The sequence below is a fragment of the Ilyonectria robusta genome (assembly GCF_021365365.1).
Source record: "Ilyonectria robusta strain PMI_751 chromosome Unknown BGZ61scaffold_2, whole genome shotgun sequence".
In the NCBI taxonomy this organism is placed as follows: domain Eukaryota; kingdom Fungi; phylum Ascomycota; class Sordariomycetes; order Hypocreales; family Nectriaceae; genus Ilyonectria; species Ilyonectria robusta.
The window spans coordinates 2,520,683-2,538,765 of NW_025764436.1; the positions used below are offsets into that span (position 1 = coordinate 2,520,683).

At 52.8% G+C, this 18,083-nt stretch overlaps 7 protein-coding genes across 7 annotated transcripts; 2 read left to right on the plus strand and 5 right to left on the minus strand.

Annotated features, from left to right (window-relative positions):
* Positions 1-224: 224 nt before the first annotated feature.
* On the minus strand, positions 225-2,093 carry BGZ61DRAFT_441655 (uncharacterized protein). Its single transcript, XM_046244615.1, has one exon. The coding sequence runs from the start codon at positions 1,750-1,752 to the stop codon at positions 388-390; it is 1,365 nt and encodes a 454-aa protein (XP_046110983.1). The 5' UTR covers positions 1,753-2,093; the 3' UTR covers positions 225-387.
* Positions 2,094-3,957: 1,864 nt separating this feature from the next.
* BGZ61DRAFT_472546 (uncharacterized protein) lies at positions 3,958-4,394 on the plus strand (the record flags this gene model as incomplete). The annotated part of the gene is made up of 3 exons (XM_046248353.1): positions 3,958-4,023; positions 4,077-4,187; positions 4,239-4,394. 3 exons carry the CDS (start codon positions 3,958-3,960, stop codon positions 4,392-4,394), a joined length of 333 nt encoding a protein of 110 aa, XP_046110984.1.
* Positions 4,395-5,500: 1,106 nt separating this feature from the next.
* BGZ61DRAFT_527172 (SWIB/MDM2 domain-containing protein) lies at positions 5,501-6,552 on the minus strand (the record flags this gene model as incomplete). The annotated part of the gene is made up of 4 exons (XM_046253074.1): positions 5,501-5,686; positions 5,788-6,240; positions 6,338-6,477; positions 6,540-6,552. The coding sequence occupies 4 exons, from the start codon at positions 6,550-6,552 to the stop codon at positions 5,501-5,503; spliced, it is 792 nt and encodes a 263-aa protein (XP_046110985.1).
* Positions 6,553-7,733: 1,181 nt separating this feature from the next.
* Positions 7,734-9,032, plus strand: BGZ61DRAFT_441660 (uncharacterized protein). The gene is made up of 3 exons (XM_046244616.1): positions 7,734-8,500; positions 8,550-8,712; positions 8,763-9,032. The coding sequence occupies exons 1-3, from the start codon at positions 7,829-7,831 to the stop codon at positions 8,894-8,896; spliced, it is 969 nt and encodes a 322-aa protein (XP_046110986.1). The 5' UTR covers positions 7,734-7,828; the 3' UTR covers positions 8,897-9,032.
* Positions 9,033-9,080: 48 nt separating this feature from the next.
* On the minus strand, positions 9,081-11,226 carry BGZ61DRAFT_527174 (uncharacterized protein; the record flags this gene model as incomplete). Its single annotated transcript, XM_046253075.1, has 3 exons — positions 9,081-9,917; positions 9,966-10,935; positions 10,994-11,226. The coding sequence occupies 3 exons, from the start codon at positions 11,224-11,226 to the stop codon at positions 9,081-9,083; spliced, it is 2,040 nt and encodes a 679-aa protein (XP_046110987.1).
* A 1,969-nt stretch (positions 11,227-13,195) lies between these two features.
* Positions 13,196-14,507, minus strand: BGZ61DRAFT_489922 (uncharacterized protein; the record flags this gene model as incomplete). The annotated part of the gene is made up of 5 exons (XM_046250275.1): positions 13,196-13,426; positions 13,487-13,585; positions 13,641-14,161; positions 14,222-14,338; positions 14,408-14,507. The coding sequence occupies 5 exons, from the start codon at positions 14,505-14,507 to the stop codon at positions 13,196-13,198; spliced, it is 1,068 nt and encodes a 355-aa protein (XP_046110988.1).
* Positions 14,508-14,742: 235 nt separating this feature from the next.
* Positions 14,743-17,128, minus strand: BGZ61DRAFT_502782 (uncharacterized protein; the record flags this gene model as incomplete). Its single annotated transcript, XM_046251743.1, has 2 exons — positions 14,743-16,416; positions 17,088-17,128. 2 exons carry the CDS (start codon positions 17,126-17,128, stop codon positions 14,946-14,948), a joined length of 1,512 nt encoding a protein of 503 aa, XP_046110989.1. The 3' UTR covers positions 14,743-14,945.
* Between the last annotated feature and the right edge of the window lie 955 nt (positions 17,129-18,083).

Consider the following 18,083-nt stretch of genomic DNA (forward strand, 5'->3'; position numbering starts at 1 on the left):
GGCAAAAGGGAGCGTTCCACAATACGACACTGATGATGTGCTTGTACCTTATTTACATGATATTAGGCAACGTGTGCAGTGAGAGTATTCAGCCTGTAATTTGTGCATTGAGCCTACACTGTAAATGGTATTCCTCTTAGCGGACTTAATACAGCGTGTGATGTTGAGATAATTAACGCAGTACATTTTTGAGCACATTACCTATGTGCGGCTGTGTACTGTGCCTTGCAGATTCCTGATGCCTGAAACATCCCCACCAAGATCAGCCCATTGCTAGCCGTCCGATCCGCGCTGATCTCCGAACTAGCCTCAGCCCTACCCGGTTTCCGCAAGGGTATTGACGTGGCCACTTTTGCCATGGTATTAACTATTGGATATTGTGTATTGCTACTGTACAATCTTGGATGTTTCTGAGATCAACAACCTCGTGTATGACCTTATCTCCGCCAGAGCGGAGAGAATAAACCCCTCCGAGGGACTCAACTCGCACTCGTGCATGTGAAACTTTTCGTAGACGTGTAGGGCATGCTCCAAGTGAGCAAGGTGGTGTTTGATTACCGTCGTCACGATAATGAGCTGTAGAGGGCGATCGAGACTCATCTCTCCCAGTGATAAATTGAAGTTTCCAGGGATAAGGGTGGAGGGTTGATGAGGGACGGGGGATACAGATGAAGGTGAAGGTGGCAGGGCAAAGCTCCTGTCGTGATATTGCCGTTGATATTGGCCGCACTCCCTTGCACCAGAAGAAGATGCTATGAAAGAATGTTTGGCGCCCGGGCGGTCGTGATCTACTGGGTCTGCTGCATGGCGACTCTGGGGCCGGACTGTCGTGACCTCTTGCAGCATGTCGCCGTATGTCGAGAGCAGCAACGACAGTGGGGTGAACACTAAAGGAAGAAGTGTCCGTCGATCCCAGCTCAATTGCCGCCGCGATTCCGTGCTTCGATCCTTGGAACACTCGTCAAAGAGTTGGCGTACTGTGTCCACCAGCTCTTGTCCCGGCCGCAGTATGGCATCCACGGGGTTCGGTGAAGTTTGCGATGGTGGCGTCGTGCTTGGTCCGCCACCATCGCCGCGTGAGGGTCGTCTCAGGTGTGCCAGTTCTTGTTGCAGGCGACACAGTGTTTGGACAAGATCGGAGATTCCGTCGCTGGCACAGGAGTCTACCATTGGCTCGAGTTGGTTGATCACTGGACTCCCCGTGTCGTCGTCTCCGTTCGCCCCTCTACTGCAGCCCTTTGGGGCTTTCTCTGGACTTTGGTCGGGGATGATCAGCTGCTCGTTGTGTATCAAAGAGTCGAGCCACGAAGAGCTGTCTAAGGTCGCGGGATATGTCGAAGGCAGAGAGCTCGATGCAAGGCCACCAGTTAAGTCCATGTGGCAGAGAAAATCCGAATCAGGAGCAAGATAGCTCAAGTCGCAGGCTGCATCGAATTGTGTCATATCCGGAAGCGGGGTGGTGATGTTGCTTGAGATACTTTCACTGCGGGTACCGGAGAGAAGACTCGATTCCTCAGAGGGTGAAGTCTCCCCTCGCTGGCCTTGAGAGCTCCTATTGTCCACAGCTAGAGAGGCCTTCCTCGGCCGGCCCGACTTCAGTGGGGGGCTATATGTACAAGGGAAACCATCGTGCATGCAGCGAGAGCATCGTGTCGTCGATGTCTTTGTCAGACAGCGCAACTTCCGAGCATGGCAGCGGTCACAAGCCAATCGCTTCTGTGTCGGCGGTTTGTTGGGACTCGGGCCATTCATCGTCTGGTCGTGCAGTGGCCAACTTTAGTTGAGACGATACGACATAGTTTCTGCGTGGTTATATATTGGAGAACTGCAGGGTGCGGTGACGATCAGTGTTACGACGCAGGCGGGCGATCCCGACTCGCCTGTGCATTTGCATCCTGCCTGTCAACCAGGGCATCGGACGTCTCAACGTTTAGTTGCATGAGGATGAGGCTGATGGCAGCACCTGGTGGAGACAAAAGTGGGTTAGAGAAGAACGATCCTTCTGGGATAGCCGAGGGATTGGTCCTAAAGGACTTCCTCCGGGGCCTCCATCCCTCAAATACCTCTTTGTGGTGGTGGGGAGTATTAACCCGTTCACTTTTCACATCCCAGTGGGTTAACGGTGAGTCCATGGACTCGTCATTCCTGGTGATAGAAGTCGGGTTAAACCGGTTGTGGGATGGAATACCTTGCCAATAACTCCATAATATGTGCCGGGGCCATTTGTCCGAGCGATCCTTAGCCAACAAGCTCACAACCACCACCGTATTGCGGGAGACCGTTCGTATTTCCGGTTGGCTCCTTGCCTCTCAATCCTTTACATGTAAGAGCTCAGGCCAAGTCACTGCAGGGATGTGGGGACCACTTGAGAACAATATCTGTCTCCCGTACTACATCCGGTAGTAATGGAAGTCCCAGCAATCTTAGATGCTCCACAAGGCTGCCTACATCCTCTACGGCCACCTCATCAGTGACGTTACTTTCTATTGGCGGCTACCGCACCTAGAGTTTACCACGAGGAGCTCCGCGGCCGGACGTCATCGGCCGGCACACTCTCGGATTCATTGCAAATCCCGTGAGAGAGCTCATCTAATTCGCGAAAATCAGCAGGCTCGGATATCCGTCATCATCTGACTCAGAAGTTGGGGACCAGAGCCGCGAGCGTTCAAATCATGTTGGAATTGACAGCGGATAATTATAAACGAATCAAGGCTCTAGTCTTTGTATTGTCATAATCTTAACATGTTTTCGTCTTATTTTGCAGATCGGGGACATAAAATCCAATACTAGACTATTATGCTACTGAGTCCAATTTTATGGAGTTTTTTCCTCCTGTCTTTTCCACTTGCACTAACCAATTCTACCTCTCGGAGGGTGGTATGGACTAAAGCGCATCTCCCACCAACAAAACGTCACACAGGGTCCCTTTGTCATCAAAGTGTTTGTACGCCCCTAGAATAGAATCTCGGTGTAAGATCTTGCAATCTCAACTTATGGATGAATCTTGAACTAAGAAAGAACGGCTTCATGTTCTAATATTTTTTATTCTATTTAAAAACGTTGTTAATCTCGATCTTGGTTACTTAACCCACCGTTTGATGTCATGACATCAATACTGGTAATATTTCAGTTATCTTTCGAGTTTCAACTTGGTACTGTTCTTACTGAAATATTTGTAAGATATGCTGAGGATATTTCTCTTGATTATCGGTAGACCCATTTTGCCCAGTGTTGTTAATTTATTCCTCTGAGCTTATACTCATAGTTTCAGGCAATTGTACTGAATACAATCATCTGCATTCACGGAGTTCGCCAATCGATAAACTCTATAATATACTTGAATCAAGGAGCTAGGAAATTCATGATTTGAGTTGTCTCTTATTATCAGTGCTCGAATGCGCTACGGAGTGGAGGAGTCGAATAGCAGCTCGCTTGTAAGGGTTACGGGGAGACTAGATTAATCTCTAGTATTCTAGCACATCCAAGTCTTGTATATTCTCTAATCTTTCGTAGTCGGCAAAGATTGACTCGAGGTAGCTTCTACTCCTCGGCCAAGGAGGAGTGGGGCAGCTACCTCCTTGGGCTCAGTTCAGATCGGCAGTTCGAGAATCGCAGAGCCGGCGGAGAGATCGCCTTTGGCCTCTTACACCGACCAATAATGGAACACCTAGCCCAGTCAATAATAATGCTGTAACTGTTACGAATGCCGTCTCCAGTTCGGACAAGGATGGGCGAGATACCACCAATGACGTAACACGTGATGCGAGCGGGGAAATGTCCTCCGCATCCCTCAGCTTTTACTTCTTAAGCTTAAGAAAGATCCGTCGCCCAGGTTTCAATCCGTCCATGGTTTGACATCGTCCATTTGGAATAGATAACGCAATTTTTCTATCCGTCATCTTCATATTTGCCCTGCTCAGAACCTGGTCCTCTTTCACCCTCGCGCCTACTGCAACGATGAGTATCACTCACACAGTCCTCTTCCAGTTCAAAGCGGACGCAAACCCGGAAGATGTAAAGGCGGTATGTACTTAGTAGTATTTGTGAATACAGAGTTGACTCAAGACAATTTGCAGGCTTGCGCGCGGTTTAAGGCATTGAAGGCCGATTGCCTCCACCCAACCACAAACTCTGCCTACATCAGCTCCCTGAAAGGAGGTCAGGACAACTCACACGAGGGTCTGCAAGTACGTCGCCAAACTGTTTGAATGGAGATATGTGAAAACTGACCATTTCAGAACGGAATTACCCATGGCTTTGTTGTGGAGTTTGGCAGTGCGGATGATAGGGATTACTATGTCAAGACGGATCCGGCTCACCAAGCCTTCATCAAGAGCGTAGGCGGTCTAGTGGATAAAGCTATTGTTGTCGATTTCTCGGACGGTGTTTATTAACAGCTTTGGTCTATTTCGATGGTGAAAACCACGACCAAGCCTTTAGGCATGAGAAAAGTTGCAGAGGCTGCGAATACTATTCTGGCACTATGCTCGCTTAAGAATTGGTCTCGGCATGTTTTACTACAATCATGCTGAATAGCGGATTTAATGATGAGCATTGCCTAATGTAGTTTTCCCGCTTCACTGCTATATGATCTGTGGTCTTGCTGATTCCTTGGTTCGTTTCTGTGTGGCACTACCCTAAGCCTTGACCACGTCAGTACTGTACTAAAAGATTGAGGACTTTGAGGATTTGAATAATCCTTTATCCAATGATGTCAATTCTTATTGTGACGAAACTCACGTTCCTCATGGATCGATGAAAAGGTTGATGCTTATCGGATTTTGTTTGTTGGATTGGAAGGGTCGATCAAAGGGTCCGTCGCTGTAAACGTTCGTTGGACACAAGCTATCCGATTGATAGCATATAGTATGATGAATTGCACATGCTGCTTCTGGACATACACCGCTGAGCGATAGAATCAGTGCCTTGCGTTGGCACAGCCCATCCCTTGAGCCTTCACAGTGGGAAAATTTTGAGCTAGCTTCGCACAATCCACCAACTCACCATGGCAGCTATGTTCTCCTGCCATAGTGACATCGGGAACATCCGATAGCCAAGTACTCCACATGAACAAAGGAAGTGAAGACACGGAAAAAGGAAAGTGGCTCGCCAATGACCGTAGTAGTTCCAACCACTACTCGAGTTTTGCCAATCTTGATAGACCGAGACTGACTGTATCATAATACGGGTTAATACGGGTAATGAGACGCCGTTCATAAGTCTCTGTCTCCCCCTCTTCTCCATAACACATTCACGCTTCCTCATCAACCCTTGACTATCCGGCAGAAAGCCGGTGCCGCAATGCCCAAAGCCTAGCCCTTCCAACGAAACTACCCAGTATGCCCCTTTCCATATGATTTGACCGCCGCCGAGGAAATAAACGAAATGAGCAAACGATGAATGCCAGATACGCCGCCGCGCGCCGAAAACGCAGTCCTCTGTCATATCTCCCGGAGCCTCGTAGCTCTGATGCCCCCCACCCGCCAGCATCTATGTCAGATTATTCCTCGACCGGGTACAAGTGGTTTCCGATATCCTTGTTCATCCGGAACATGTCGACCTTGGCCTGCTTAAAAACGGCCTGCATCTTCTCGTCACACAAGATCTGGCGCTTGTCCTTCGGATCCTGCAGCTCGTTTGCCTTGATGTGTTCCCATAGCTTCTTGACCACCTGCGGGCGAGAAAGCTAGACAGAGACGCGTTAGCCAGGAATACAGGATGCGAATCTGTACCCCAGAGCGAGGTGACTCTGGCCGACATGGAGCTTGATGAAAAACATGTACATACCTGTGTTTCACCACAAAGCTCCGACAAGGCAGGGCTCAGGTTGAAAGGCTTCATGAAGCCGCCACCGGCTTTTCTCTTCTTGACCTCACCCTCACCCGACCCCACATCGCTGTCGTCGTCAGCGCCGACCTTCTTGGCGCTCTTCTTGCGTGGCGCTGCCTTCGCCTTTGGCTTCCTTGGCGCCTTGGCCTTGTCACTACCGCCACGGGTCTTGCGGCTGCGAGCCAGGCTGTTCTCCTGGGCCTGGAGCTGGGCAGCTAGACGGGCATCTGCATCTTCGACCGACGACGAGCGCTTGGCCTTCTTTCTCGCGGGTTCGGGGGAGGCGTCAGGGTCGGTTTCGCCGGCGTCAGACGTGGCACGGCTGGCGGAGCGTTTGGTCGGCGCGGGGTCGGGAGGGGAGGCACCTGAGACGGCGTCAAAGCGACCCTCGATGAGCTTCTTGATGGCGTCCTAGAGCAGTGGGTTAGTATCCAGAGGCGGGTTCGGAGACGGTACGGGCAGCAGCCATAGCGGGAAGCTTGGCTGTAGCTATGTTTCGTTTCCTCACCTTCTGATCGGTCAAATCTTTGCCACCCAATTCAGCCTCCAACCCCTGACGGATCTTCTTTCGCGAGATGGTTTCGAGGTCGGCAGTCTCAAGGATACCGTCGATGATGGCGGTGTAGCGGTTCCGCTCCTCGGAGGTCACTGCCGGGGGGGTTCTGTTAGTAAACATGACGTGGAGGGGGTGGGCAGCGTTCAGTCCGTACACGGGGTGCTCATGGTTGCAGGGCGAAGCTGATGCGAGGATGCTGGTCAAGGTTGCACAAGATGATGCCGGAGGCAGAAGCGCAGACAATGCGGGCGCAGGCGTGGTTGTGGTTTCGCGGAAGGGCGCAAACAAGCAGACGACAAACGGACGAGGCGGCAAGGCTGAGGAGCTCTGTTTGGCGGACGGAGGCGGACGAAAACAAACGGAGGCTCGCCCGCGGGAGAGAGAATGCAATGCGCCCTGGCCGCCGGGATCAGAGCATATCCCAGAGCGTTGTCGTTCGCGGGAGTTGTTGCGCGGAGGGTTGGACGGAGACAAACGCGGTTAAGGATGGAAGACGATGGTTGGTTGCCCAGTGCCCGCGGTCGGTCGATTGCGCCAGCCAAACCGCCGCATCAGAGGTGGCAGGGCCAGCACGCAGCACGAGAGAGCGCGCGACAAGGGCAGCGACAGCTCAGGCGGGAACGATGGCGGCGGGGCGAGAGACAGACGGGCGGCGAGAGGGGGAGGAGCTGCAGACGCAAACAAAAACGAGGCACAGCTCGTTTGTTCTCGCGTGTGGAGCGTGGAGCGTGAAGAGGTGCAAGATGGAGTTGTTGGTTGGTTCACCGGCTGGTCAAGCCATGCCATCAGATGCGGCTCCAGGTGGCTCAGCTGGGCCTTGTTTGGCTGCCTGTGTGGCTGGTGCCCGCATCGGCACGGGCAAGGGGTGGTCGTTGTGTGGGCCGTGTGATGTGAAGTCACTGTGAAGTGTGTGGCAGCTGTGTGGCAGCTGTGCGGCAGTTGTGGCTGATCAGTGTGGTACATGCAAACGTGCTGGTACATGGTGACATGGTCATTGCGCCTGATTGGGGAAGGCGCGCCCAATCTCAGATCACCAATTGCGTGGGATGGCCCGTCCCCCCACCTTCCGTCTTCCAACACAATCAAGGGATTCGCAATCACACCCAATTGAACAGTCATCCCTGGATTGAAGGTGCCGGTCCTCCGTACCTACGCATCCAACCAAAGATAGCATCAATATTATGTATTTAACCTTGATAGTTTATTTAATGGGGTTTGATTAGGAACGTTGACTAGGAGAACCTCTAAGCATGCCTCTCCCTTTAAGCTTGCCACACGGGGTCGGGCTATGTGGATATGCCGTCTCCGTCCCCGTCCCATCCCACCTTCGTATTTAGACACTAATCTACCCAAACTAGTCCTCAAAGATAGTCGCCTCATCTGCCCACTCAACTGAAGCTCATTGACACTTCGTCTCTCAGGCATTGCAAATCTTGATCCAAGATGGACGCTCTTCGCCAGGCCTTCCCCCCCAAACCCGCCTTCACCGAGGCCAACGTGCCAGATCTCTCTGGCCGCGTCTGTCTCGTCACCGGCGCAAACACAGGCGTCGGCAAGGAGGTTGCGCAGGTCCTCTACAGCAAGAACGCGACCGTCTGGATCGCCGCTCGCACCGAGGAAAAGGCTCGGACGGCCATTGACGCCATCAAGCAGCAGCACCCGTCGTCCAATGGCGCCCTGAAGTTTCTGAAGCTGGACCTCGCAGACCTGACCACCATCTCCGGCTCGGCCCAGGAGTTTCTCGCTGCAGAGACCAAGCTCGACATCCTCTTCAACAATGCGGGCGTCATGACCCCTCCGGAGGGATCCAAGACGAAGCAGGGCTATGAACTGCAGCTCGGCACCAACTGCGTTGGACACTTTCTCTTCACAAAACTCCTCACGCCTCTCCTCCAGTCTACAGCCAAGACGGCACCTAAAGATTCCGTCCGTGTTGTCTGGGTCTCCAGTTCTGCAGCTGACGGTCTCTCGCCCAAGCAAGGCTATGAGCCAGACAACCTGGATTACAACAAGCCTCGAAATATCTACTTCAAGTACGGCGTCAGTAAAGCCGGCAACTACTACCACGCCACCGAGTTTGCAAGGAAGTACAAGCAGGACGGCATTATCAGTATTGTATGTTATCCAGAGCCAATGTCGTCGTTGGTTCGCTAACGCAGTGTAGCCTCTGAACCCGGGTAACCTGCACAGTGAACTTGATCGCACCTCATCCTGGTTGCTCTACAACGCAAGAGCATTGGCCTGCTACCCGCCCATCAACGGGGCCTACACAGAGCTTTTTGCAGCCTTTTCCCCAGAGCTCACCATTGAGAAGACAGGAACTTGGGGTAAGTAACAATCCTAGCCGTATTGGTTTCTCGCTGACACGTACTTTTAGTGGTCCCGTGGGGGCGCTTCTCGCCCATCCGTTCCGACCTCCTGGCTGGCTCGCTTCCCGAGTCGGAGGGCGGCTCAGGAATGGCGGAAAAGTTCTGGGCGTGGTCGGAGGATCAAGTCAAGGCGTATATCTAAATGTGCGATTGATGGTTTATGACGTGAGCGATGCGACGAGGCGCGGTTTTCTTCGAGATGATAGCGAACAGTGTTAAGAGGATTCCGGTTTAAAGTAAATATTATTTTGGCCTTGATTGAAAGACATAATGCGGGGAGCTCAAAAATAACTCCTTCACTGCTAATGGTGCTCAAGTGCCATTTTTTACTCGACGATAGGCGGCATCAGCTCCGTTCCCAGGTCCATCATTAAATCACCCCATAGCAACGTCGCGGGTGGAGAATCTGCCATCCATAAGTTTTCCGTGTCGATGCCACTAAATCCACCAGTGTTAGGAACGGTCCTGTCGCCAATTCCCATCATCGAAAGGCCTGTGTTGACGGGAGATTGAACATTCGTGCTCGTGGATTCCCCACTCCCACTTGGTGAGGGTGTCGTAATGAGATTTGTGATTCCAATCCGTTCGCCAAAATCTTTCAGAATCTGAAAAGACCTGTCTCTCAATTTGTTTGCCAAATCCGCCTTCTCTGTGGCTCCTACCGCGTCGAATACTACCGCGGCTGTGGGGATCGTCCTCCGCATCGAAGGTGATAGCGGACAAATGGGATATCCACACGCGAAACCCGCCAACCCGAACACTGCATTGTGCTGCCAATCAGGCACCTGATACCATCCAGTGAGAATGTCTGTGTCCTTCATCACTTGGTGCAGTATGTTCGTGACCGTCATGGCAGAGTTGCCAACCATGAGGCAGTGATTGTCGCTGGATAGGGTTCCCAGTGCCGGGGTAGGCAAGAAGGAGATGAATGGTCGGCGTAGGATGATGGAAAAGTTGTGATACTCGAGTTCTAGAACGAGACGCTGTCGCTGCAGCCAGAGAGGGTCGCTATGACATAGGTCCAAAGGTGAGCGGTCAATCGACATTGGTATCCCGTTTTGTCTTCGTGTCTTGAGGCCTTCGGGCAGCTCTTGAGCCCATTTCTTCAGTTTCTTCGATTGCTCAAAGAGGAATTTAGCACACTGTTCGCGAGAGGCAGGGTGCTAGTACAAGTCAGGTGCATCAATCTTGCTCAGGACGCCCTCACACACGGCGTAGAACTCTTCGTGGATTTCGCGGACCACCTCGAACAGGCGGCGTCGCTCATACTGGAAGCTCAGCCAATTGACGCCGAAGTCGGGGCCAAGGGCAAATGCTGGACCGACGGTCTCAGCGCGTTGGTCTGGATCTGGTCCTCGGTTCTCGGGCTGTAGGTCCCGGATGGCGAATGGGCGACCCAAGTGGAGGGAGAGCTGGATGTCCAACATGAGCAGGCAATCCCACAATTGTTTTCCCGATTCATCTAAACCCGATCCCTCAATTGACTCGCCGCTGACTGCTTCGTGCTGAAGACCAAGCGACTGGGCAACTTGGATCGCATTTCCCACCATGGCATGTGCCGAATTGGCTTGACAGGTCGCTTGAAGGTAGATGGCGTTGAGAAAGTAGCACTGAACAGTCACCAACGATTGGACCTCCAGGTTTTGGCTGAGGTAGCACTGTGCTCGGAGATAGAACTCTCTTCCTGGGATCTTCGAGATGTCCGCGTTACAACTCCCATACGACATGTACGTCGACCCAAAGTGGATACAGAGAGCAAGGGCACTGTCCACCAACGGACAGTCCTTTCTAAGCGCAGGGCTCTCCCACAGGGAATTGTAGTGTTTTCGGAAACGGGCCTCGTCAAGAATTGGATAGATGGCGTGGTATCCTTGCCAATAAAGATCGAGTAATACGTCCTGTTGCTGTCGCTGCAATCGGCCAGAGTTTGTTATGGCGTCCCACGGAGGAGTAATAAGTCCACTTGTATTTGGCGCAGGTGCGAGGTCCATCTTGGTAAAGGCGGCAAGTCGATGGACAAAGTATGAAAGTGAGGAGGGACCATACTGAGCCCCGTTGATTACAGTGCCTTTCCATTTTACACGCCCAGCACGTTTCCGTGAATCTCCATCGCTAGATATAGATGAAGCTAGTAACTTTGATTCGAGCTCCTGTACTTGAGCCCGCAGCTTTTGGACCTCCCTACGCAGCTTAAGTTAGCCTCCGGATTCACATTCAATTGGAAACACCTGGATCATACCTTGTGGCAGCCGCGACGCTCTTAAAGTCATCCCGTCCAGAATTTACACACTCCCGATTTGTGTCTTTGCAGCTGCGACATGGCCGAACTGAGTCACACTTGACCCTCGTGAGCCGACACCAGTCGCACGCGCGAGAGACCTGGGCCCGCTTTGCTCGCTGCGGCTGATGAGGGGGCGGCGTCTTTTCGTTGGAGCTGGAGGAGGGAGTGTTGATGCCAAAGGTCGTGAACATGGCGGTAAGGAGATGAGTCGCAAGATAAATGATATTAGGAGCACTTGTGCTCATGGACAATGTTGGAGCTGGCAATGAATGTCGTGGTCGGGTTTGCGACGGCTTGGTGGGTCAGGCGAAATTTGTCAGCCGCGTGGTGAGATGCATCGACGTCATAACTGATCAAGTCAGACCTCAAAACGTTACAATACATACTCCAGGAGGATAAAGCAGTCGAAAATAACACAACTTGGTGATGCCCAGAAAATAATGTAGTCTCATTGCAAAATGCGAGGCCGGGTGGTGGAAATGAACCAACCGTCATTGAGAGGCTATCCTGAAGGAAATGCATGGCGGTCGCGACTCTAGAAAGTAAATACAATCCCGATATTCCAAGGTATGCCTATCAGGTACCGATATGCCTGAGCATTTTTATGCCCGAGTCTCTCGTCTATATTGAAGTTGTACGAACGTCAGCACCATCTGAACCGCCCCGGTTAGGCCAATCAAGCCATCGTCGCTGTCTCCTTCTGGAAGTTCCGGGACGACTCCGAAAACTCCTTTGGGACAGGATCCACTCGGCTGACTCTTGGGGCGCAACGATTGATCGAAACCGGTGCCATTGTGCTTTTCTATCAATATTAAATAGCGACCTCCCAGAGCAAAGCTATTGAAGGTAGGCCTCAGTGGGAGCGGGCCCCAGTGCAAGGCGTTGGGTTGGGACTTGGAGGCTTCAACAGGAATGCGGTCCTGAGCGACCTTGATCAGGGCAACAGCCACCAGGAGCTCATATATGGGAATTGGACTGTATGGGTGGGGTTCAAGATATGTTTAGATCAAAAATAATCCTTGCGATTAATATTGAGATACTGCTTTGGCTGATGTAGATGCGCTGGACAGGCCAAGACACACCCTCGCTGTGTAGACAGAAAACTACAGGCCTGGGGCACCAATGAAAGCCCTCCGGTCTTGCACAACGCGAACCGATTCGCCTCAATATTGAAGAAGTTATATCTTGGACTATAATATTCCTGGCTAGAACCCTTTCTTGCCACTGACTGGGAGCGGCGACGGTAGGCTGGTGGGACAGGCTGACATTTAGGTGGGCGGACAAGAGGAGGGCAGGATGGGATGTTGAGCAAGAGGCCTGCTAGAGAATAAATTGCGTACCTAGGCTTCATGAATTGATATCTGAATCGCGGTTTCGCCTGCCGAAAGGGCATGGTGGTTTTGGCTCGCGATTACTCCGAAACTCATCTGTCGCATGGAGGTACTCAGCACCGCAATCTTTACCACTTGCATATTTCATCAAGTATAGCTCATTTGGATCACGGCTCCCAGAGACACTACCAACCGATTGCCAATTTCATCTTGGTAGTCGGATCTATCCACTCGCCGCTGCTCATGCACACACGACACATTTCTTGACCTCGACGCACCGCTGCATTTTAAGCTTCACTTTCCTAATGCGGAAGGTTGATTGAGAGCACCGCCCAGAGCCTCCGCACCACGCCACTGGGACCCGAACGCCCACTACCGGAGCCTGAAGTAACTATGCGGGGTAGAATAGCGGAGTCGTGGTCAGCTGGGTCGAGGTTCTCACTACACCTTCCATTTGAGACCCTTATCATAACTCGCATTATCGTCTCGCGGCTCAAGAAGATGGCGATTGTACTTTGGCCGGTGTCGGTCGTGATGCCGGACCGGGTAGATCGGTATAGAGCGGGGCTTTAGAACGGGATACCTTGTACTGCATCGTCGGGATACGAGGGTCCGGGGACGGAGTCAAGATGTAGAGGTTTGTGGAGATTGCATCGTGGGCGAGTGACTTCATGTGTTTGCGGGGTGAATCCGTTTCGCTCCAAATATCTCGTAATTCATTCACGACCACAAATCAACTAGCAAGATATTGATGCAAATGTACGTAATAATCTGGGGATGCGAACCGTCTCTCCACCTACCGGCCTCCGATCCGCTTGCAGTCCACCCGTCAAGCCCGTAGATACTCGCAGACGCTCTTCCCCCACCGCACAGCGCTCTTGTACGTCCACATCCCTGGCGCATTGCCCTTCTGGAGGCCCTCTATTGCGTCCGCAAATGCGACACCGAGGCCCTCGTCCTTGATCTGCTGGACAGGGTAGAGGTACGTCTTGAAGGAAAAGAGGACGGCTTGGGATTTGGGGAGGCGGGTTAGTGTCTGGAGCTCGATGCGCAGGAAGGTCTGGGACGATGAGAGTTAGTATGCCAGCTGAGACGACGTTTTCATGAGGAGAAGGCACACCTTTTTGATGTCGACCTTTTCGTCGGCCTCGTACTGGTCGTCGCCCGTAATGTGGTTCGCGCTGCTGTCGAACAGCTCAGTGTGAGTTTGCACCGACCACTACACCCAGACGGTCAGCATCGCCGCAGTCACGAATATGATACGGACAACTCACGTTCGTGCGCTTAACACTCTTGCCCACCTCCAGCTTGCCGAAGAACCGCTCCATACTGGCCCCAATCTTCTCATAAGCCGGCACCGGGGCGTGGATCTCAATCAGAGTTCTGCCCAACTTGGACGACGGGTCGAAGCCAGAGGGGAAACAGCACATGAACGCGACGGAGCGGTGGCCCTCGGGCGACGGCTGCAGCAGGAAGACGTCCTCTTCGATCGTCTCGCCGATGACGCGCAGGGCGGCATCTGCGTCGCCCGTCGGAACCGTGGGGAATGTCTTGCCCGTGACTGCGTTTGTGAATGACGACTTGTCGCCGGAGAGCTTGAACAGGGATGGGAAGCGGACGGGGAGGTGCTCGGTGAGAAGATAGGTGTAGAGCTCTTGTACAGCGGCTTCGCCGCCAGGCACACATCCGTGTACTTTATTGCCGTGGTTGGCGATGAGGTCGCGGCGAAGGGTCACTCGGTCGAGGTAGTCTTCATCGATGGTGATGAGCTCCGATGGGGTATCCGCCTGGATGGCTAAGTCGGATTATCGTCAGCCATGGCCCGGCCACATTCTCAGAATCACCGAGTACTTACCCATGGTGATGTGGTAAGTGGGCTTGAAGGGCCGCAACTGTCGCCGCTGGGCAGTCTTCCAGTCAAACTCATAAAGCGGCTCGATCGGCAAAGACTTCTGTGGTAGCTTTGCGGCCTCTCTCGGCTGCACCTGATGTTTGCGCGACTGCATCCATCTTTTGGCCTGATGTTGCGGTTAGATTGGACTCTGAGACGACTTGTGGAAGATACTAACGATGCTGGTGACAGCCCAGATGGCCAAGACGATGATGGCCGGAAGTGTAGTAAGCTTAATAAAAGATTGCATGTTGCTGTAACTCCTGCCAAGATACTTCGGTCTTGATGACAATGATGCAAAGAGAATGAGTATCCAGGACCGAGTAGGTTCAAAGGCCTACTTCAATCGAGTACTAGTGCCCAATATAACTGTTTCCAGATGCGTCTGGATGACTGTTCGTAGTGGCCCAGTGGCGGCAATTGAGGTCCACATCCCCCTCCCCGATGTCGCGTAGGGCGCCACTGACACGATAAGCCATGCGTCGGGCGTGGGCGAATCAAGCGGCACTGGTTGACACCCTTTGGCTTAGTTTGTTTAGATAGGGAAAATAAGTCGTTAATTAGCATTATCTAGCCGTTGCAGGCGGTCCGTCTAGGCCAGTCCCACATGGCAGTTATCATCTGTCGTATGTTTTGTACGTACACTCTCCGTCTATATGCGAGGCGTGTGATGCGAGATGTCACTCGCTCACCACTCCCACCACAGCTCCACAACCTCGTCTCTCATTGTTGAGATCTTCGGATGGGGGATCTTTGCCCCGCCCGCTGCCTCGATCTCACGCCGACTGGGTAGGTCGTCTTCCACCCGGTGGACAAATATTTGTCGTAGATTCCTCCCCACCTTCTCCGACTCGATGAGCCGGTAGCTCTTCTTGTGGAAGCGATCTAGGGGCTCGCGCATGGGTCCCAGACTCCACTCAAATCCCGGGTATCCGTCGAATGTGCCCTCCATCTGGGTCAAATTGACACTGTTGGTCCCCTCTGGATACCTGGCAATGCTGAAACCGTTCGAGAGGATCGTGTCCGCTCCGAATCTAAATCGCTGCAGGAAGCAGCTCCCGCAAAACTCGGAAATCTTGACCATCTCATCGACCGGGGCGTGGTGCCAAGATTTCCAGTGATGAAGGCTTATGGGAAGTGTTCCCGACTCATAAAGGCCGCTCAAATCAGGGCCCATGTCCAGTTGGTGGAGTCCCTGGATAACGGTAAGCTCCGTCTTCGTCTTGCCGTAGATGCAAGCCTTGAGAAGACCATCTCCCTGAGGCACATGCTCTTCACCTAAACAAGTTTCAATATGGGGATCTAGCTCCCGTAGGAGGCTAATACTCAGGAAGACGCCAGCGCCTCCAAAGGCCATGAAACCGTGATGCTTGACTGCGTCATAGTTATCGGACAGCCCGCCTAAGTATGCTGAAACTGTGTGGTCGTGCTTGTCCAAGATCTCTCCCAAGGGGTAGAGCGACGGAAAGAAAGTGTCGTCATCCACAATGGCGGCCCATTTAGTTTCTGGGGTGGTGTGTCGGAGAAGGTCGCGGACAATTGTGAAGTGTTGCTCGTTTTGGGTGACGGAGGTGTTCCAGGGTCTAGTCAGGGTGACATCAATTCCGTGTTGGCGGAACTCTCGTGCCACTTTCTCAAATTTTGCATCTTCCTTCGCGTTGGGTTTGGGTTTGGCGTCGATTATGACTGCTAGCAAGCTAGCACCAGAGTAGGCCATCCAGCTCTCGAATTGGACCATAGACTCGGCCAAGCGCTCAAGGCTGGTTGCGACACCGAAGATCATATGCGAATAATCCATGGTGGGATACGCCGGAGGCACGTTGAGCTTGATGGGCTCACAGGTCGGTTCTTCCCACCCGGCACATTTCTTATCCAGATGGATGAGCTGTCCCTCGCCTACAAGCGGCTGGCCGATGTTGGTCATGCGAGTTCGATCGACGCTTCTGTCAATGACTGGGCGAATACATCGCTTCTGGTAAATGACCTCTCTCGTCAACTCGTACGAGGGCTTGCGGAGGTGGTTTACCGCCTGGTCGCAGGCGGGCGCATACTGAAGGCTTGGGCGGTCAGGTCTGTCGCCCCCAAAGCCGAAGGGGAGGTTGTCGGACCTCAGGAAGAAAAACACGGCGATGAGGACGAAGGCCAAGAAGGCGGATCTTCTGCGCGGAGGCACACACACCGACTTCGCTGATCTTGCATGGCGGGAAGGCCGACTCCTCCAGCTTGTGGGGAGGTCGAGCTTTTCTCCACCGCTGAGGAGCCCCTGTGCCATGATGCACACGAGCCGGCAAATGCGGCTTTGTGTTGGCCTCGTAATTGGCGGCCGTCGTCGCGGAAGGTTTCAATATTATCGATGGAAGTGGGACTGTTGCTGTCGCATAGCGGGGCGGAAGAGTTCGAGGTCGGTAAGAAGCAGGAGGTCTCGCGATCGGGGTCGGTCCAGTCGGTTCGGTTCAACGTAAAACGAGGCGCGCGAGGTAAAGCAAGGTGAAGCAGGTCAAGGTGTGTGTCGTCGAGCCATGGATCAGTCGTTGCAATGTCGTGCACAGGCAGGCGGTAAAGATATTGGCCTTCTCCGTGGGTCTAGATGTACAATGGTGAAGGAGAACTGACGCTGAGGCAAAGTGGAAGTGATGTGAGGTGAGGGAAAAGAAAGTGGCCCAAGGGTTCGGGATACGCGGAATGGAGACGCCTGGACCTGCCAAAATGGTGCACACAATTGGGCGACCGACACCGTGGGGGTCTAGCACCTAGAACGGGGGTTGTACCAAGTCCGGTTTCAGGGGACAAAAATCAAGGAAACAGGGCCAAGAAAAACACTGGAGCAAACGAGTCAAAAAGGGGAGCGGCAAGAGCGGGAGGCAGTGGCATGATTCGGAAGGTCGCAGGAAGTTTGGGCCTTGGCAGGGAAGACGTGGATGCACCGGATGAATGGGATGCGAACAACAGTCAACGGAGAAGCTCGGGAGGTTTACTACGTAGTACTGCCAGGGAATCCCAGGCCCGCAAAATGAGGTGACGAAAGCTCCAAGATAAGTGACTGGGTCTTGGTCCGTGAGAGCGACAAGCACTCTGGATCCAGGGATTCTTGGACCAGGTACTCCGTACAACAGCCTGTCTTCAACTGGGGAAAACAGTGGCCCCCTGATCCACCGATCCTGTACCGGTAGGTCTATCGCGAAGCTATATTGAAGACTATCGAATGGAAATAAGAAATGGTCCGCCGGGTAGATTTTCTCTGGACCGCGTCATTGCTCTTCTCTAGGCCCCTATTTTCCCCTATTCCCCACTAAACCCGCCTCCCTGCAGTGTCTCGGAAGTTTCTAAACTTGGCACGTCGCTGAATCTTAGCGTGCTACAGGCGTCCTACTCGCCAACCCCGCGGGGCACGATCGGCAATTGATCACTGTCAAAATCTTGGCTCTTTTTGTCCATTTGCTTGAGCTGCAGTCTCGAATTTAATGCATATCTCACGAAGATCTAAGAATGAACTCCCACTAGCACTAACTGGATACATTTCACTCATCCATGTGGGTAGAATTGGTGTGGGATTGTGTCCCTTGTCATTTACCACCACACGCGACTCTATCGCAAATGTCCTGGGCTCATCGACCCCAATCGAGTTGTGTGGAATTGCAGTGTCCCCACCAGTTTGACCTGTATGGTCACACTTAAACGAATTAAAGCAGTCATAATACAGGAATCCGGGATGAACCAGGTGCATGGAGCTGGGTGGTTGCATCCTTCTGGGAGGTTTTTGGATCAAAGGTCCATTATATTACGGATTCAAGAGGTGTCCCTCGGGCAAGAGTGGCGCGATAGTCTT